At 34.7% G+C, this 20,290-nt stretch overlaps 4 protein-coding genes across 6 annotated transcripts; 3 read left to right on the forward strand and 1 right to left on the reverse strand.

The window, feature by feature from the left end:
• Positions 1–1,207: 1,207 nt before the first annotated feature.
• LOC147292166 (zinc finger protein WIP5-like) lies at positions 1,208–5,292 on the forward strand. The gene is made up of 2 exons (XM_086237513.1): positions 1,208–1,829; positions 4,631–5,292. Exons 1-2 carry the CDS (start codon positions 1,248–1,250, stop codon positions 5,051–5,053), a joined length of 1,005 nt encoding a protein of 334 aa, XP_086093639.1. The 5' UTR covers positions 1,208–1,247; the 3' UTR covers positions 5,054–5,292.
• A 1,108-nt stretch (positions 5,293–6,400) lies between these two features.
• On the forward strand, positions 6,401–7,654 carry LOC147292167 (uncharacterized). Its single transcript, XM_086238490.1, has 2 exons — positions 6,401–6,769; positions 7,214–7,654. The coding sequence occupies exons 1-2, from the start codon at positions 6,568–6,570 to the stop codon at positions 7,441–7,443; spliced, it is 432 nt and encodes a 143-aa protein (XP_086094616.1). The 5' UTR covers positions 6,401–6,567; the 3' UTR covers positions 7,444–7,654.
• A 498-nt stretch (positions 7,655–8,152) lies between these two features.
• LOC147292168 (thylakoid lumenal protein (Mog1/PsbP/DUF1795-like photosystem II reaction center PsbP family protein)) lies at positions 8,153–9,228 on the reverse strand. Its single transcript, XM_086237258.1, has 2 exons — positions 8,724–9,228; positions 8,153–8,626 (listed from the first exon to the last, which is right to left on the reverse strand). The coding sequence occupies exons 1-2, from the start codon at positions 9,109–9,111 to the stop codon at positions 8,250–8,252; spliced, it is 765 nt and encodes a 254-aa protein (XP_086093384.1). The 5' UTR covers positions 9,112–9,228; the 3' UTR covers positions 8,153–8,249.
• Positions 9,229–13,509: 4,281 nt separating this feature from the next.
• Positions 13,510–19,969, forward strand: LOC147292169 (zinc finger (CCCH-type/C3HC4-type RING finger) family protein). Of its 3 annotated transcripts, XR_015121477.1 has the most exons (8): positions 13,510–13,827; positions 14,452–14,539; positions 14,634–15,430; positions 15,825–15,894; positions 18,163–18,251; positions 18,328–18,388; positions 18,968–19,048; positions 19,630–19,969. XR_015121477.1 is itself a non-coding variant. In XM_086238575.1 (6 exons), exons 1-6 carry the CDS (start codon positions 13,817–13,819, stop codon positions 18,362–18,364), a joined length of 1,092 nt encoding a protein of 363 aa, XP_086094701.1. In that variant the 5' UTR covers positions 13,510–13,816; the 3' UTR covers positions 18,365–18,835. The 3 variants fall into 3 exon arrangements, 2 of the variants coding, with proteins under 2 accessions (XP_086094701.1, XP_086094700.1); XM_086238575.1 differs by lacking the exons at positions 18,968–19,048; positions 19,630–19,969 and having other exon boundaries at positions 18,328–18,835; XM_086238574.1 differs by lacking the exons at positions 18,163–18,251; positions 18,328–18,388; positions 18,968–19,048; positions 19,630–19,969 and adding an exon at positions 17,027–17,407.
• Positions 19,970–20,290: the final 321 nt, after the last annotated feature.

A 20,290-nucleotide genomic window follows, 5' to 3' on the forward strand; every position in this document is an offset into this window, starting at 1 on the left:
TTAATTTTCACATACCATTGCAATAAGTTATATCACTCTTGCATAGACAAAGCAATAGAAGTACTATAGCTGACACCTTGCTCCATCGTATTCAATAATTAGAGCAACCTTGCTATTAATTACATGTGTTGACATGACTTAACATAAATGGATTCCTAAATAGTTAATAATTAAATTAATTCAAACCCAGCATGAGTGGCTTAATAATCAATAAAAATGAGCCTGAGATGTCAGGTTCGTTCTAAATTGATTTAACCATCATTAATACAGACACAAAAATGTTTGAATTTGCTTATATGCGTGTAATTTTTTTTATTTTTATGGTGTCTTCCTCATTATCCAGTTTATCCAATTTTTTGGTAAGAAATATTTTTGAATATGTAAATAGACTTAAAAAATAGACAATATATTCAAACTATTAAACTACAATACATAATGTATCATATATATATATATATGATTATTTAAGGATCACACTGTGGAACTTATAAGAACTTTTGGTGCATGTTCATCTCAATATCTGGACTTAAAAGCATGTAAAGGGTATTCATCTTTCGTATAATGGTAAGTGGTGTGAATATTGATATATGTGGATGCCATAAAATTTAAACCCCAACAACACACGTACACCTGCTTTGATGAGTTTGTTGACCAGTGCGAAACCAAAAAGATGAAATACTGCATCTACTGTATCTGTGTGAAGGCCGAAGGGAAACTTTATTTTTATTTTTTTGGACTGAGTGAAGGGAGACATTATACACGCCCATCCAAGCAAATGCCGGACTGGGGAGAGAGAGAGAGAGAGAGAGAGAGAGTACTCATCAAGAAACCACTCGTGTCATACTCATATCACTTACTTGAATAAAAATAAAAGTAAAAATTTATAATAAATACAAAAATAACCCCGATCGAATTATCAATTATGTACTCTCTCTCTCTCTCTCTCTCTCTCTCTCTCTCTCTCTCATTGGGAGACAATCTGCTGCTGCAAGTCTTATCTCTGACTTTATCTCCTCACATTTGTGGCATTGTCAATTTCTGTTGCTTTGCTTTGCAGGGGTAATTTCTTGACTTTCCACTACATCTTCAGCTTTGTTTCTTTTACAGTTCAAATTTACCCCCCCCCCCCCCCCGTCCCTCTTTCTCTCTCATCACTATTTATATGGTAATCTGAGCTCATTGTGTGGCCAAAATGCTACACCTTCAACCCAATTAGTGTTTCTTCTGGTCTTTTCCTTTCTCAGAGCATGACAGACCCTAGCTACTCATCCAATCTCTTCAACAATGGAAGGATCAACTTCATGCCTCTCCTCCACCCTCATTGCTCTAATTTCAATTCCATCAATTCTCCACATCCCTACTCACACAACTTCATGATGAGTAACAACAAATATTCTTCATCACCACTACCTTCCTCACCTCCTCTCAAAGAAGCTCTACCTTTAATAAACAACTTAATCCCCACAGGAGGGGGACAAGAGGAACATAAGCCCTCAAGTAGCAGTACTACTGCAATGGAAGAGGATGATGAAGAGGAAGAGGACAAAACCAAGAGCAAAGATATTGATGGCTATGGGGGTGAGGATGAGTGCAGTTTGGCTGTAGCCCTACACATAGGCCTCCCAAGTCCTCCTCCTAACAAAAATCATAAGGAATTAGGAGTGAGTGTGGTTAATTCAGCAGGGTACACTGTAGATGACAGACTAAACAACAAGCTGAATCTGGGTACTCACTACTGGATTCCCACCCCTTCTCAGATTCTTATTGGCCCATCTCAGTTCTCATGTCCTCTTTGCCCCAAAACCTTCAACAGATACAATAACTTGCAGGTATGCCTAGCTATCTCCATATATACACATATATGTATATGTATATATTATATTGAAGGACAAAAAGAAAAACCCTTGTAGCTAGCTAGATTCCTAAGTTCTTGTTTGGATTGCGATTTATAAATTGTTTCAAAAAATTTCTTCCTTATTTCATTTATAAATACAATATATAGATGGCCGGAAACAAAAAACTGTATTAAAAAAAGATATCAATCGGACTCTAAATTTGGTTCCTTAATTATGTTAATCTAGGTTATGCTTAATTATGTTCCCTTATATTTCAAGTTTTTTAGCTGCAGAACAAATTAAAAGAGGTGAGTACATGTGCATGTACTGCGCGCTATATATGTGTCTTTGCTTTCTAATTAATTTCCTACCTTCTTCTTTTTTCTGTTTTTTTATTATTTTTCTTAATGCATGTTTATTGTTTAGATATGTGTTAGATATGAACCCAACATCTATATATGATCCAGCTGATGAGACTCATTAGTTGAGTAATTATATATATATATATATATGAACATGAATATTTTTATGACATTTTGTTATTTTTAAGTTATTTTTTATAGGGTTCAACATGTTAGGGTATAAAATTTAATATTTAGAGTATAAAATTATTGTTTGAGGTTATATTTTAAATTTTAACTCTTAAATTTTGAGTGAAAACTCAAAATCATAAAAATTAAATAATAAATTTTGATTGATAATTTATATTTTAAATAATTAAATTTTACTAAATTTAAGATCAAATAGTAAAAATAAGTTATAAAACTTATGTGTTTGTTCTTTAATTAAAAATCAGAGAAAATATATATATTTATGAATTCATGTTTCTTGGGGTTTTTGGATTTTGATATTGAAGAGACATGCTCTATTAATATCTGAACGCTTCAGTCTGTAAAAGCTTATTGCAGAGATGATCAGTAAAATTAACCTGCAATGTCATGATGATCTACCTATTTCTGTGCAAAGAAGTACATGCATATTGAATTACTTTAGATAAACTAATGGTAGCATCCAGTCTCAAGTACTCCACACTGCTTGTTAATTGACAGCCAGTCCCACACAACGCACAGTTGGGTTAAGTGATTAACAATTAAAGACTACTGTTTGTACATTTTTTAATATAAGTATAACTCATATGCATGCAAAGAAAAAAAAAAATTTATATATATATATACACAGTTACACACACCAACAAAACAATGACATGTTCTTAGTTAAGTGTACTCTTGGATATATGTGCAGGAAATTGCTCTTAAGACTCAAATCATATTCTAAATTAAATTTTCAACATTGATGCATGCTAATTACAAAGACTCGAATGTAATTAACACTTGAATCTCCCAGCCTTCTCTAATTAATAACTTCTTTTTTGATAATTGGACAATATTAATGTGAAATTTATGAAAGTCATTAAAAATCTATCAACTCTACCAAAGTTAATAATTATTATAAACTATACAAAAATGCATGAAAATACTAATTGAATACATCCTCTAGATTTATAACTGAGTTAATCTTAACCCTTTTCTAGAATTCTTCTCTTAAAAGGTTGGGAAACTTGTTTGGCATTCAAAACATACCAATTTTCTTTAATGTCTCTCTCTCTCTCTCTCTCTCTCTCTCTCTCTCTCTCTCTCTCTCTCTCTCTCTCTCTCTCTCTCTCTCTCTCGTACATGCACACTTACACAATGTATCATTCTCATGTACATGTACACTTAATTACACAATGCAGATGGTGTTGATATTTGAATTTGCTAGGAAGAATGTATACCTTAATAGTTTATATATAGGCTTTTTATTACAAATAGTCCCTCAACTTTTACCTAAATATATATCAATTTGGTCCTTAAAATACATTTTCACTAATGTTGTTTTCTATTTTTACTATTGCACATCAATGTTGTTCTTTTATTGTATTTCGTTCGAATTTCTGTCAAAAATTGTCATGTGCAATACACGTAACCTTTTCTCAGGGCCAAAATGGTCTTTACACGTCCAATAACCACTCAAAAAGATTCTACAAATTCTTTAATTCAAAATTTACGCTTAAAAAAGATTAAAAATAAAATAATTAAAAAAACAAAGAAAAAAAATGATCCAAAACCCTTTTTACCCCTAAAAAAAATTTTGTGCAGTGTAGTGACTATTTTTTGCAGCAATTCAAATGAAATTGAACGGAAATGCAACATTGATGTGCAATGGTAAATATGGAGGACGTACTACATTGAGTGAAAATACACTTTAAAGACCAAATTGATATTTTGGTCAAAATTAAGGAACCATATATTTGCGATAAAAAGCCTTATAATATGGGGCTTCAAAAAGTCAAGATACAAGTAATTTTTAATTAATCAACAACTGTTATTTATGAAATTTGAATTTCGTCTTTTTTTCAATAAAGCGGAGACTGGCCGGGTGCCACACCAAATGGTCATTAGCAAGGCACATAGTAATTAATTTCGTGTTTGTGTGCACATTGAAATTCGTTGCTGAGCGGTTAGGTAAGCAGGAAATTTCTCGCTCTATGGTGAGCAAGTGATTATTATTATATATATATATTGAGTTAGTTTCCTTTAAGAGATACTGTATTTGAGGAATACATTGTGGAGCTCACAGTACTCGTTGTTCAATGATTTGAATTGTTTATTTTTTAGATTTCAATTCAAAGATTATTGTAAAAAATTAAACAAATGAAAAACTATTAAGAAATTATATTAAGAAATTAATTTTGGATCTCTCTCAAGCTAACAGTTTTCCTTCTTCTTTTTCTTTGGCATATATGGATTGAATTACAGATGCATATGTGGGGACATGGCTCTCAATACAGGAAAGGACCGGACTCTCTAAAGGGGACTCAACCCACAGCGATGCTAAGACTCCCTTGCTACTGCTGTGCACCAGGTTGCAAGCACCACATTGACCACCCATGGTCGAGGCCGCTCAAAGATTTTCGAACTCTTCAAACACATTACAAGAGAAAGCATGGGATCAGACCCTTCGCGTGCAAGCGTTGTGGCAAGGCATTTGCTGTGAAAGGCGATTGGAGAACGCATGAGAAAAACTGTGGTAAGATTTGGTATTGCATTTGCGGGTCAGATTTTAAGCACAAGAGGTCTCTCAAAGACCACATCAAGGCCTTTGGTAGTGGCCATGGAGTTTTCGATGTTGAGTTTTTTGAAGAAGAAGATGAACCCGCATCAGAAATTGAACATATATGATGTCGAGGCTTCAATTGGTCTGTGCAAAGTTAAGATTAATTAAGTGTCTCTTATCTTAATTTCATATATATATATATATATATATAGTTGTTTGAAGTTGTTCTTCATATATGTTGGGGATCGTAGACTTGCCTTTCTTATGTAAATACTTCCCTTTTGTTTGATGGGTTAGTAAAAATATTCAACGAAATTGAAGAGCAAATTTGATTATTAACATAGATGCAATTAATGGGTTTTCTCTTCATTATTCTTCTTTCTCTAGGGTTTATTAATTTCATTAGAGATTATTCTAATGAGATTTGGATTCTCTACTTTGCTTGTTTTCTCTCGTTTCAATCTTAACCGTGTAATATAAATTCAAGAGGTTATGCAACTTCACTCATGCCCAAAGAGTGCTATGAATACATCTCATTTTTTGCTCTCTACTCTTACATAAATGGTTAAGATTAAAAATTAAGCATAAACAAACAGGAAAAAAAATAAGTAGAGAATCTGAATCTATTGTAATGAGCTGGGAAGAAATAAAAAATGAGTAATGCTATATATTGGCACTCTCCAAAAGGCTTTACGCACTTCTAGATATGGAGGAGTAGTGCAATTAACAATGTCATATGGTAGACAATGACAATTTGATTTAGTGGTGGCACCCAATTAATTGTAGGGAATTTTAAATCTCATACCAATTAATCTCTCAAGTAGTTTTTCTCTTTATCTCATCTTCCTTTTACTCTCAATACAATTTGAAATTTATAGGGTTTGGACTACTCATAAGTTCCTATTTATACCTGACTTAAGGCTTACATTGGGGGCACAATGGGAACATTGGGAGTAAAAAAAACGCAATAGAAAAACAGGGGCCACAACACGGGATCGATCTTGAAAAGAACGAGATCAATCTAGTCTTCATTAACAACATACTTACCCCTAATGTGGGATCAATCCCGTCTTAAACTTATGTACTATGGAATAGAAAGACCACCCTTTAATCGGTATGTCAATTTCAATTTTTTAGTGGATTAAATTTCGGTCAACTAAGGTCGATTCTTTAGTTTTATTTTCTCATAAAGCCAACCAAACATCATATCTATATGAAATGAAAATCAATTTCAATTCCATTCTTAATTAATCTCAATTCCGGCAAAATAAATGGGGACCAAGTATCTCAATATGGCTAAAAATTATATATTAGCTCTCTTTCTTATATTGAGAGAAGTTTTCATCTAGGCCAATAAAATAATGTTATTTTCTAAAAACATAAATAATTTTAAGTGTAACAGAGGACAAAATTGGAAATTAAGAGAATTTTAGGTGGGGTGAAAAAAGTACTTTGTGGGGTTTCTTTAGAATTCCCCCTAACTTCTTTGTAGGAAGCCCAAGTAGAAGTGCGCTATTTAGCTCTACAATCACAAATGGGATGACCCAGATTCTTCATTCAGCATTCAACTCCATTCCTTTTCCAAATTCCAATCCCCAACTGAACTTCAAGAGCTCTCTCTCTCTCTCTCTCTCTCAATATGGCTTTGGCTTTGGGTGTAACTCAAAGCTTTTTATGCAGGCCACCAAATGGTTCGAAGATCAAGTTGTGCTCAAATACCAGCGATAGCAGACCAAGCACATCCCAAATCCAGATGAAGAAGCGATGCTTGAGGTGCAACACCCTTTACACGGACAAGGACAATTCCCCGACTGCTTGCTCCTTCCACGGCCACACAACTGGTATAAATAACAATCACTTGCCTCCTCTTTTCTCACCCACATGCTCATTGAGATACGTGTGCCAATTTTGGGTCAAGTTCCACTAAAGTCCAATGGTCACCATTGTGTCAATTTTAGCGATGTAATAATTTTCTACAAGTTGCAATTCGAGTTCAGTCGTGGAGCTATTTTATATAGGGACAATGAAGCTAAGTTACTTAAAAAGTATAAACTACTCCCACTTATGCAAGTCAGGTGCTATATTTGTCGGACAAATTGATGAAATTAAGAATTTGTTCACTTGCTAGTTGCAACTATTAGAAAACTAGGTGCGTGAAATTGACAAAATTGAAACTACATAAACTGTAGTATAACTACAAGAACCAGAAACATAATTTTGCCTCTAAACAACTAGTGTGTAATGTGTTTTCTTTTAGATAATTGAGCAATTGGGTATGTATGTAGGAGAGAAGGGACTGCTTGCAATGGCTCCACCACACCAAGGGATTGATGGAGAGTGGAGTGACAGCTCTGGAGTAATTGTGTACAGATGGAATGAGAAGAGCAACAGACCAAACACTGGCAGGGGGAATTGGAAAAAGAGATGGAGCTGTTGTCAAGAGTATGATGAAAATGCCTCACCTTGTCAACAAGGATGGCATGTTTCCTATGATGATGGCTTCACCTTATATTAATGCTTCAATTGTTATCATCACTCTTCTAGTGATCAGATTTTTTGGTTTATTAAGTACATAACAGAGAGCTTCTTATGTATAAAGAGGCATTTGGGTTGTCCTCCACTCTTTCAACAACAATTTTCCTTGTAAAATCAAAACAATTTAGAATTTGTGTACAAGCAGTAGATGCAGTAGCCACAAATCAATCTAAAACAAAGCCATTGTCTTCTCCTTTTGACTCTTTATTTAAAATGCAAATGAGTCTGTTCAGCATCAAACTTAATGTTACAATTCCAGGTGCAAACATGCTTTTTAATTTTCTTTCAAGATCTGTATGCTCCACTACATCTAATTAATCTTAAACAATGGAATATATACTAACCAGCTATGTCTCTGGAAGATCAACCAGGCAGTTAGGCTTCTCTTCAAGCATTCTGTAACTTCCACACAAACTCATAATTCAGACTGTTATTTATTCAAAACCAAACATGATTAAATTATTTTAATTGCTTGCTGGTTCCTCTGCTCATTGCTAAGCATTTTTGTACCTTTAACTTTTATATGGGACTATATAAACAATGTATAGAATAATATTTGAAATTCTTGCTTCAAATTGCTGTTAATCCTTTTCTCCAATCCTAGTACAGCATTCTGACTCACAAAATTCATTAATTTGAAGCTCTTTAGGAATCAAATTGAAAAGTGCAAGCAAATGAGAGGGTCATCATGGAAAAGTTTGGATCATAGTATTTGATTTCATAATTGAAATCCGTATACATTTCAAATCGATCATCCCATATGAAAAAAAAAGACAAATATGCAAACTAAAAGGAACCAACAGTTTTGAAAGACTCATGAACATGTTGCAACATGTCATGGTCACGGTTCCACTCAGGCGTAGGCGCATTGATAAAGTGGGCATAAATCTTGTTCTGAGCACAAGTCACTGAAATCAAACTATGCGCAGCCACCCCATCGATCTCATACACATAGTAAACCTGTCCCTTCTCGTCCTTCTTCTCCTCCGACTTCACGCTGTCTGCACTCGCCAGCAGGTCCTGCAAGTTCACGTCCGACAAAGCCAGATTGTTCAGCACCACATCCTTCGGCGCCAGCTGTCGGTACCCCGATAGGAACGTCAGGTACTCCTTCTCTGACTTCTTCTTCGGGTTATAGAATTCGCTATCCGTTCCGTTCGTACCTGTTCATTATCAGGTGGCGAGTTCTAATTGACAGTCTCATAACATAACATATATAACGAGTTCATTATGAATGTAGACGATGTAGTCACCACATACCCTTTTCGACTTTCGATACCAATCGCTCCTTCCATCCGTCGGGTACGTCATAGACGTACTCGGCAGAGTCTTTCTTGTTGGAGTTGCCACCATAGCCGCCGTAGTTGGAGGGGCTGGCGGCAGTGCCGTAGTAGATTTGGTACGTTGTAGTTGGGGAGTCGGCTAATGAGGGTGGGGCGGTGGTTAGGATGGCGGCGGTAGCAGCGGCGGCAGTTAAGGTGGCAGTTAAGGTAGGTAGAAGTGGTTTGTGGGGTGAGATGGGGAGGTGGGATTTGGATGGTGGAGGACTTTGAGGTGGTTTTGGAGATGTGAAGGTGGTGTTGGGGGTGTTGGTGGTGGTGGTGGTGGTGGTGGAGAAGAAGGTTGAGGGTGAGAAGATGGTAGCCATTGGGGGATTGGATGGAGAGGTGTGGCTCTTTCTTTTCTTTGTTATCTCTAATTGAAGATTTTCCTTATCCGATGTGGTGGATGAAGGTTGGGGTATTTGGCCATTGACCAATCATGTGCAAATCTTGTATGATGGACTTTTTTTTTGTGGGCAAGAGGATGGACGTATTTAAAACAATTTTAAATTAAAAATGCAACTTAAATTATGTTGATTTTTTTTTAATAAGATTGTGCAATTTTTCTCTTCTTTTTCATTTTCAAATATTTTTTATTAATATAGGGCCAATTTTTTTATTCATCATAATAGAGAGCCCAATTGAACTTGAAACTTATAAGTAAATGCTTTAACTATATAAGCTTTAAGTAAAAAGAGAAAAATACCCTAGTTGCTAAAGATAAAAAATTTCAAAATTTTGTTTGCAACAGTCGCACGCGAATAATTTAGTTGTCTTAATTTTAGAGAGAGTTTGTCTAGGGTTCCATCTCTTGTTTAGTTTTAATTTGTCAAGTCACTTTTTTGTTTGTGTAGGTTTTTTCTCAACTTATTGTCCATAGTGATGAACTCTGATTAGTTTTTTCAGCTATTTTGTATGTTTGATGGTGCTTTCAATCCTGTGGATGGTGCAAGAGCGAGGTTAGACGGGCTAGGCTGGACCTATATTATTTTAAGCTAGGCCCAGGCCCTACTCAAAGCCCTATGACCTTCGGGCTTATGGGCGGGCCATTGGGTCGGGCCCATTTGGCCTTACTAAATTTGCTACTCGTTTGACCATTTTTTGTTCCTTTTTATTCAATTAAAAAGTAATTTTGGTTAAAATGGGATTTGAACCTTGGTTCTACTAGTTTCTTTGTCCACTCTTTTGTCACTTAAACTAAAGATATTTCTTGTTGAAAGCAATGAATTAAATTATAATATATAAATAAATTGACCAAAATTCTAAGACTAATAATTATGTTATAATGAGTTATTACCTTATTAGTTAAAAAAAAAAAAATTTGTGTCATTGATAATATTAACAATCAAACTAAATTTAAAGTTTTTAAACATATCAATTAAATGTAACAATCAATTAATATTGATGTTGCCTATAACAGTGGTGATGGGAAAAAAAAAAATTAAATGCAATCTTCCTAGTGGCTAGTGCATATGGGCTAAATGAATTAATAACATTTTTCATATTTATTTCTAAGCATTTTAAATTCAATGCTACAACATATGCATAATATTTTTTTTTAATATTTTTTTTAATAAATGATCAGGTTGGACCGGGTCGTCCTAGGGCCACAAATGTAAGGCCCAAGCCCTACCCTTGACATAACGTACGGGCCGGGCTAGGCCAGCCCAAAACATTGGACCAGGCCAGCCTATATCCCTAAAAAAAGGGCTGGGTTCTCGTCGACCCATTGGGCCTAAGCCATTTTTGAGGCCTAGTTGTAGTCGTTATGGCCCAACCTCTTGGTCGTATTTCTTCCCCCTAGCAAGCATAAATAGTGTCACTTTTGCACAAGGTTTGGTTTGTTTTGGGTGCTGGGTTTTTATTGTTATCAATTACAGACGATGAAGAAGGATTTAGTCTCTGACGAACACCTTTTGAAGGAGGCTAAGCGAGTTTGGATTCAATTTTTCAAGGTTAGCTGTTAGACATTTTATACCTTTATTTTACCTCTAAATTATACATTTTTAATCATAGTCTTTTAATAAATTTAGTATTGTAAGTGCTTTATTTTCTTATTTTAACTATTTTGTAATTTTTGGTTTATTTTAGTTTATTTTCTTTTTTTTTTATATTATTTTAGTTGTTTATTGTGTTAGTTTGTTTTAATTTTATTTTGTTAAATTTTGTGTGTAAGTAATTAAAATAAAAAGGGCAACAGCCCAGCACATTCTCATGAGTTTTCATTCTGACCGAATTGACAGTAATGAAGCCATGACCATCTGCATGCACCAGCTTGGCTTGAATAATATTTATCGAGTTTAATTTTGGCTCAAATTTGTATGAAGCTTAAAGATTTATGATGAAGTTGGGCTCGAATTTGAACTTGGCCCTGTTTGACTCATTTGTAGAACGTGCTTGACTTAAAATTTAAAATCTTAATGAATAATGATAAATAATAAAGAAAATACAAAAAAGTTTTAAATAAGAGTAAATGATAAATAAACCCATTCTACGCCCCTATAATGTTAAATTAACCCACCTAATGTTTTGGATTGTTAAAAATGTTCACCCAATAATAAATAAACCCACGTTTTAAAAAGGATATGCTAAAATTTGCAAAAAAAAAAAAAAAATATTCACAAACTCAGTTTTTGAAAGATTTTTAACTCAAAACTCAGCTAAATAAACAATTAAGTTCCAGCTCAATCTGTCTGTTTACACAGATGCGGAGAAGAAAACTTTCACTACCAAACGCTCGGTGCTTGCAGATGCAGTTGCTTGCGGATGCATCTTTTTGCTGCATATGCATCATTTTTTGATTGCGGATACATATTTTTTTGCTTGCACATGCATTTTTTTTGGGACAGTTTGAGTTTTACTTAAGTTTTCGACCGGCTAAGATTTGACTTAAGTTTCTTTCTTATTTTGGGCTTCTACAAGCTGCCGAGCGCTCAGTAGACAGTTTGAGTTTTTACTTTAAGTTTTTGACCAGCTGAGGTTTGACTTAACTTTCTTTCTTATTTTGCGCTTTTAATTAAAGGACCAAAAACAAAAGAGGCGCTATATAGCTGATAGTTACTATTCAACAGTAACTTTGTAGTGACAAAAAATATTAGCAACTATTGGTGATGTTGAAAGTAGGGTAAATGTAACTTCATAAACTTAAATTTTTGTATTTTATGTTGGTTTATTAATTTTTGACATATTTATATAAAAAAAGACATAATGTATCTATAAATATCATTTATGTGCCTTTTGTTTTTTTTTTTTTATAGTTACTGTTGCACATTGAGTATTGTTATTATCAAACAATAATTGTATTGCAAAACACGAAAAAATGTGCCAAATTGAGTTGCATGCTCGTCTCACTTAAAGGTGGACCGACCTAACACTGTGTTTTTCAAATAGACCAACATATTAGCCTATGTTTGGTTTTGGATATAAAGAAAACCTATAAATAACAACAAAAATAGTTATATATAACATTTAACAAGTACATGTCCAAAATTAAATTCGAAAAGAAAATTAGAAACATATTTTCCAAGGTTTAACCCCTGAGCTAAGTTCAAATCAAACTTGAGTTGCTCATAAGAACATATGAGCAACTTGAACGTTTTACTAGTCGAGTATACCAAAGCTCGTTTTCATAAGATCCTAATATTTTATTTGAGCTGAACTCATTTCTTTTACAAACTAATTGAACAAGCAAAAAATGAGAAGAACTCAGTATGTATTAAGCCGAATTACAACCTTAAATGTTTTAACAAAAACATTTGGTGTCCCTATTTTATTTCTTTTGGTCCATAGAGGGCCAGTTTATGAATTATGAACAACCCATTTCATTTTTATATAAACTGCATGTAATTGTGTCCCATATGAACTTTTTGAGGACTGGATTATTAGTTCTCACTAATTTTTTATTTATTAGAAAAGAGATTCGAACTTTTTGATATTGCAGAGAGAAATATAATTAAGTCAATAATTAATTGGTATACATGAACCTCTAGTTCGAACTTAACTTTGCCCTGAATAAAAAGTTTTTTCAAAGTTTCAAACAAATTTTTTAAAGTCAATTACTTTAAAATTCATTTTATAGTCTTTAATGATAAACAAACTCATCTAAAAAGTTAAAATGATGAATAAGTTCACTTTGTACAAATAAAGTCCACGTTATGTTTTATTTATTGTTTTTGGCGCTGAGCGCTCGGTACCCTGTTGAACGCTCGATGAGTTTTTTTTTAAATTAGAAAATTACAGTGGTAATTTATAGGGTGTTTTTACAATTTAAATAGCTACTATCATACAATAATAATGATTATCACTGTCTGACAATAACAATTTCAGAGCGCTCAGTAGAATTTTGCCGAGCGCTCAGTGGGTTGTACCGAGTGCTCAGTGATGATGCCAAGCGCTTGACTCATTAAAGTAGACCAGCCAGTCACCGTGTTTTTGCATACAGACCGGTCGATCAGGGTATTTTTCATTCTAGACTTAAAAAAAAAAACCCAATTTTTTTATGTTTTTATCTTAAAAGTTTTGTCATTTTCTTTTCCCAATTGTTATCAATATTTTATAATTTTATTGATATTTTTCGATATTTCTGACACCGATATTGAATAGTTTGGCCGCACCCACCAATGACCAATCCCATACTCTCCGTATTCGACCACAATCTCAAATTACCTTGCAACCGACCGTTTTGTCCGCGCCTCGCATCATCCTCTTCTATGTCCACAGGGGCATTTCCGTGATTACATCCCAAAATCAATGGCCATTTCATATCCCTACCCCCGACCGCCAAAAAAACCCTAATTGATCCTCCCCCAATTTTTGAGACTCGCGCAGAGAGACAGAGAGAGAGACTTTTCCTTTCCTTCTCTTCTTCTTTTTCAGGAAATGAATGATTAAGATTTTACGTGCGAGGAGACTTCTCGATTCATCACTCCTCTATTTCTTCTTCATCGTTCCATTGGGCCAGAGCTTTTCTGGGGTTTCCGATTTTTGTTTCTCAGAGAAAGCGCTGGTTCGTCTCTCGGTTTCTTGATCGCCATGGCCAAAAGGTGAATTTTATTTTGAAGAAATGATCTTTGATTCTAAAACGAATATTTTTGAATCCTTTAGTTTTTGGATGTGGATTTTAAACATGCGATTATTTTTTTAACCTTTGTTTGTTTTTTATTTTAATTTCTTAAAATTGTTTGTTTGCTGAGAAAATGGAGAACATAGAAGAAAGCAAAGAAATTAGAATTGAAATGATGAACCATTCTGGTATAGGACCCGTGAAAGCAAAGAACTGCAGTACGGGAGTTGATTTCCCTTGATTAATTTGTTGGGTAAAGTTGGTTAGAGACCTTTGTGAATGAATATTGTGGAATTGCCTACCTGAAATTTTTTTTACTGCTTTTGTGAATTTATAACACCTGAAATTTGTTCCATGCCGTTTGTGAAATTTTGTCTGGGGATGGTATTGAAATGGATTGCATTTGTGAAATATTATTAGTGAAAATATCACTTCTTTCAATCCTTATGAATTATTGATCAAGTCCCTTTTAATAGTGGTTTTATTGAAGTTTCTTTTCTGACAGTAGTCATATCACAAAAGGTTTCCATTTCCATTGCTTATTTGGTCGGTCTTTGTTGAAGGCAATTGAACTGTTTTGTATTGTAATTTCTGACATCTTCAGGGTTCTCTGCAAGTTCTTTGCCCATGGAGCGTGTTTAAAAGGGGAGCATTGTGAGTTTTCACATGATTGGAAGGATCCACCAAACAATGTAAACTATTTATTGTACTTGTATGTGCATCAAGTATTATTGATCAACAATTATTGTTTACTAATAAATTTTTCTTGCTGGTTCATCATAACAGATATGCACCTTTTATCAGAAAGGAGCTTGTGCTTTTGGTAGTCGATGCAGATATGAACATGTTAAATCTTCTCGGGCTCAGTCATCTGCCTCGTCTTCAGCAACAAATTCTCAGCAATCTCTGGCTTTTGATTCTGCATCTCTGGCTCATCCTTCAAGAACCACATCAAGTGGAGTTGCTTTTGTCCCGGGCACTCTTTCAGAACTTTCTGCTTCAAGTAGTCCTTTCTTACCTCCCTCTAAACCTGCATGGAATGGTTCCCTGGATGATGGTGATGGTGATGATGATCATGATAATGTTGGGGAGAATAGGAGTGCTAGACCAGCGGATCATGCTATTTGTTCATTTGCTGCAGCTGGTAATTGTCCTCGTGGAGAAAAATGTCCTCATATTCATGGAGATATATGCCCCAGTTGTGGAAAACATTGCTTGCATCCTTACCGACCCGTGGAAAGAGAGGAGCATATGAGGACATGTGAGGAAAAACAGAAGCACCTTGAGGCATTGAAACGTAGTCAAGAAATAGAATGCAGTGTTTGCCTGGAACGTGTTCTTTCAAAGCCCACTGTCGCCGAACGAAAGTTTGGGATTCTCTCAGAATGTGATCATCCTTTCTGCATATCTTGTATTCGAAATTGGCGTAGTAGTTCCCCAACTTCTGGTATGGATATCAATAGTGCATTGAGAGCTTGCCCAATTTGTCGGAAGCTGTCATACTTTGTTATTCCAAGTGTCATTTGGTATAACACAAAAGAAGAGAAACAGGAAATTATTGATAGCTACAAGGCAAGGCTCAGGTAATTTTGTGTGCAATTGTCTTATTATTATTATTATTATTATTTTTTAAGATGGGATTCAATTAGCAGTTCATTGTCTTCTACTTGGATTTTTTTCAGTTTTTTTTTTCTTTCCCCTCGGAATGGAATTGTTATAATTTGATCATTTTTTGATGTACTGAACTTGGTGGACAGAAGTATTGGCTTTGCATTACTTTTTGTTTTTCTAAGACATTTTGGCTTTGTATTACTATTGTGAATTTGTGAAGAGAAGTTGGAAAGGTCTTGACATTTTGGCTTTCGAGACATCTTGTGTTCTCTCTCTCTCTCTCTCTCTCTCTCTCTCTCTCTCTGTGTCTCCTCTTTCTCTCTCATTCTGTTTTTGTTTGTGTTCTACAATTCTCTTATCTTGCAGGTCAATTGATTGCAAGCACTTTGATTTTGGAAATGGGAACTGCCCATTTGGGACTAGTTGTTTTTATAAGGTAATATAAACGCTACTGGGAATTATGCTGCTGCAGTTGTAATTCATGTTTGTTTTCTTTTCTTCTAATGATGACTTGGACATGTAATGGCCAGTCCACTTGCTGAATGGCTGTGCATTTTATGTTTTTGTTTCATATATTTGCTTGGTAAACCTCATTCTTGTATTTTTTTTGTTTCCCTTATACTTTGTGTGTGTGTGTGTGGAATCATGTGATATTATACTGTGAGGCATGTTGGCTTGCCTAAAAAATTGGCTTTGTTGAGTTTTTTTGAATTTTTTTAGAGCTTGCTTTATTTTATTCTCCTCTATTGATTTTCGGATTGCTGGTGGATGCTTTCTTTGTGGCCTGATGGGGTGGCTTTTTGCTATTTACCTGAAGATATAGAGATCTTATAGAATTATTATTTGTATTATTGGTCGAACTTGTTTCATTAACTAATGCTACATTTAGCTTTTGTGATGAAAACTCTATTTCCATGTCACCAACTCAAAAGATCATGTGGCCTTGTTACTTGAAGTTGAAGTAGTTGTGCTTGTATGAGAGGGAGTGATAAGTGGGGATAAGGGTGGTTAATTATTTGCATATTAACTTTTTTATATGGTATTCTTTTTATACTGTGTAGTTGTATGTTTATGCTGAATGCTTTGGTCTTGTAGGGTTTTGTATGTCTGTTTCTGAGTTCAATTGGATTTATGTTCATTTCCATCAGTCCATGCAACATAGTTGGAACAAGAAAACTGTATATATTATTATATTATACTCTACAGTTTATATAGCTACAGTAACTGGTCAGAAGTATTTGGGTTTATAAGGACAACTTATTGCTTTTATCTAAAATTACTATTCAGTATTAGGACCGTGGTGACAAGTTCTTCATTATCTCTCTCTCTCTCTCTCTTCCCCCCATCCCCCCTCCTGTGTTCCTGAGTTGGTCTATCATTGGATCTAAAATATTCTAGTCCTTCTATCAGTTAGTTGTATTTGGTTATAGTTTAGGAATACTATCAAACTAGCGTCATCTGAATGCTGGCTTTAGAATCATGTGCCTTTTGTTTATCATTTTACTTTCATCTCGGAGAGGATTAGCTTTATGACACCTTTAATGGATAGAATGTTTGTTGTGTTCCAGCATACGGTCAAGCCAGGCTCATATGTATGGAAATTTCACAGGCCACCTCCAAGAAGGCCACCTCCACGCCGATCTGATATTGTGCCTATGGATGTCATATATCATATGTTCGAGCACTTAGAAGATTTGGAGGATTATTCTCCTGAAGATGATATAGATTTTGAAGATTTAAACCCATTGGAGAGGTTCTATTTAATGCAGCTGGGTTTGGATACAAGTGACTCGAGTGAAGATGAAATAGATTTAGAGCCCTTGAGCTTCTAGAATTTAGCCAGTTGTATCTTCTTATATTTCCTTCTGGGTTTTGGGGTTGTTTCTGTGTTTTGAATGTAGTTTGTATTTTGACAACTCCTATTTATGAATGAAATATAGATTTGTATCTATCAGGAATGGGGTTATGTTTTCCGAATCTCTAATAATGTTTTTTGGTATGAAGTGATATTTATGTTTTCCATCCTGGAAAGGCCTTTGTTCTTTGGGTGATTCCTTATTGCAGAGAGCATAAAAAGTTTATTCTTAAAATTCAAAGGCACATCCTATTAAGTGATGAAAATGAAAAGGAAAAAAGAACTGTTATATGGCTTTGGTTTGCGTTTGTGCTGTTAATGTTTCAATTGTAGAATTTATTTGACCACTCACCATTTTGATGTGTCTATGACCCATAAATTGGATACTGGCAAACAAAGTCCTGCTATGTTATACATTCTATTTTCCTCTTCTAATTTTCACTGCAGATGGCTTTTAATTTGAGGTTTCTCTAAGTGAGGTTGTATTTTTTGAAGTCACTTTGTTGTAGCCTTGTGTTGCTACGGATGTCACTTTTTTTTCTTGTATGGTAACTCCTAAATTTTCTAATATATGTACATTTCAGATTATCTCCCTTCTACTGTCATGTGTGCATCTCCATCTCAAACTATGATTTGCATCTGCTTTTTTACTTAATACATATTCATTGTCATGTAAGCAGGCTCATTGTCTGTTTGAATGTGGTGTTTACTTTTACATTTCACATATTATTATCCTTGTATCTGGTTTGCACGCATTGTCTGGTTTGCACGCATTGTCATTTTCTGTGCTGGTTCGTATCCTGTTTGCTTACAATAATTGGGTATTGAACTGGCTGTTATCTGTTGCAGCATGCATACCGGGATGGTCGTCTGGAGGAAGTAGTGCTGCGTCATATTGGAAATGAAGATGGTCAGACGGTGATAGCTACAAATATTAGGTTTTACTCTGTACCTTTAATCCATGTTTCCATCATTTACTTTTCTTTTTCTTACTAAATTTTTGACATTTTTCAGGCTGTCAGACTTTCTTGGTGATTTGCACATAAGGTGAATAATGCCGATTTGATATTCCAATGTAAGTTTTTGCACTGGTTTAATTCATGGTTTTGTACTCCTACTGATTTCCATAAATGTAATAGTGCATTTAGGTCAGACCTCTGATCTGAACATTTATGTTGTCAAATACCAACTACAAAGTTTAGTATTCTATAGGATCTGACCTATCAGTTTAGTAGTATCCATCATTCTTGACGGGCACATCCTGATGGCATATTGTAATGTAATGAATTGGGCAGTTGTAGTTAGACTGTAAACTGTAGAGGAACTGAATGCTTAAGTGCTGTGCTAGGAGACCATTAGAGTGGCTCATCAATGATTGTCCCCTACATGGGGTGGGTTGACCAATTTTTTTCCATAGTAGTTGACAGTCGTACTGAAAAATTGCAGTGTGTTGTGGTAAAAGCTCTGGTGAATAATGAAGTTAGTAGGGTTGTGAATTACCTAATAGTGTCCCGTCTGCTTCAATTTTTCCTTTATATGCTGGATAGTTTTTTCCTATAGATACTGGATTGTTTTTTCCTAAATATACAGGATTGTTGTTTGTTTCAAGAACATATGGGCATCATTGATGCTTCAGGTTTTCTTATATATGCAGGATTTTTGTTTGTATCAACAATATGTCCAGCTCTATTGCTGGTTTTTCAATTGCAAGTGGAATACTCCAGTTGTTTGGAAGGTGTGGTTCATTTACCTTGATTTTTTTTTTTTTTTAGTAAAAGTTTGGCTGCAGTGTTTTTTAACCCTTAATTGATAAATAAAGTCTGAAGTTATTTCTTGTATTCAAGTTGTAAGTCGACTGTAGCTTCTATGGAACATGGGGCTGGAAAAAAAGAACCTTGCATTATCTAATTTGTCTTGTTTTGGCACACTTGGCCGTTATTTCAAGTCGCACTTCATTAGTTCTTTCTACTGGTTTTACACTGAACCATGGCCCTTATCTAAATTGTGGCAGTAATAACTTGTTGGCCATACTGGTTAAAGCCTTGCATATATATATATATATCGCCAAGAGTTTCTTGCTTTCTTCTGCTGCTGAATGTTTGTCAGGATACGGGTTTGATCTTTTATGGTCCAGTCAGGGTCGCTGAAAAATAACCCTAATCTAGGATTTGTTGTCTACTTGTTTTTATTGGTCAGAAGTTTACATGTTAATTTAGCAAGAATTAAAATTACACTGACTAGTATTTCAGGCATTTTGTGTTAAGTGCCCTTTTGTCAATTTATTGATTTGAAGTTAATACTTGATGTTTAATGCAGATTTTTTGTTGCTGGAGGGTGATCCAGTTTTGCGAGAAGACATGCTCGGTTGTTATGAATGAACATGTAACATACTTCCAGAAAATAAAATTATGGACTGGCTGAGTACATGTTGAGGATTTTGACAATTATATATGTGCATGTCTGTGGCTTTAATAAATGTCCGCAGGTTGGGACATTGAATTTGAATAAAGGATAGGAAGAATGGATAGCATGTCAATATCAAACAGGTTTGGAACTGTATATATTTACATACATGGATACTGAATTTCAAGAGGAGATTTCATCGATGGCGATGAGATGATTTTGAATGAAGGAAAACATGATTTTGTTTAGAGCACGTTGCTTGGGTTATTGTACTATGTGTTTTTACCACAATTTCACATGCCTTTTTTTTTTTTTTTTTTAATGTTTTGAAAAATTTGGCTCCTTTGATTCTGTCATATTTGCATTCAGAATATGGATCGCTTTGAGATACATCAAGTTAATGGTGTAGCTGCCTTTACGATCGGGTTAAATCACAATCTTTTTGTAATAATTATTATGTAATCAAAGATCCATCACAAATAGTATAATTTTCCTGACAACCTAGTTTTTATTCCATTGCCGTTGCTTGCTAAATCCAAGGGCAGGTGTCAAGTGAAAGAAAAATTAAACAAGC

Source organism: Dryas octopetala, chromosome 3 (genome assembly GCF_963921425.1).
Source record: "Dryas octopetala chromosome 3, drDryOcto1.1, whole genome shotgun sequence".
Lineage (NCBI taxonomy): Eukaryota > Viridiplantae > Streptophyta > Magnoliopsida > Rosales > Rosaceae > Dryas > Dryas octopetala.

Coding starts and splice junctions, on each gene's coding strand:
- LOC147292169 (XM_086238574.1), top strand. Junction 14,540..14,633: donor GGAAGGATCCACCAAACAAT/GTAAACTATTTA, acceptor TCATCATAACAG/ATATGCACCTTTTATCAGAA. Junction 15,895..17,026: donor GGACTAGTTGTTTTTATAAG/GTAATATAAACG, acceptor GTTGTGTTCCAG/CATACGGTCAAGCCAGGCTC.
- LOC147292168 (XM_086237258.1), bottom strand. CDS start 9,111: ATGGCTACCATCTTCTCACCCTCAACCTTCTTCTCCACCACCACCACC. Junction 8,627..8,723: donor GGTATCGAAAGTCGAAAAGG/GTATGTGGTGAC, acceptor GATAATGAACAG/GTACGAACGGAACGGATAGC.
- LOC147292167 (XM_086238490.1), top strand. CDS start 6,568: ATGGCTTTGGCTTTGGGTGTAACTCAAAGCTTTTTATGCAGGCCACCA. Junction 6,770..7,213: donor CTTCCACGGCCACACAACTG/GTATAAATAACA, acceptor GTATGTATGTAG/GAGAGAAGGGACTGCTTGCA.
- LOC147292166 (XM_086237513.1), top strand. CDS start 1,248: ATGACAGACCCTAGCTACTCATCCAATCTCTTCAACAATGGAAGGATC. Junction 1,830..4,630: donor ACAGATACAATAACTTGCAG/GTATGCCTAGCT, acceptor ATTGAATTACAG/ATGCATATGTGGGGACATGG.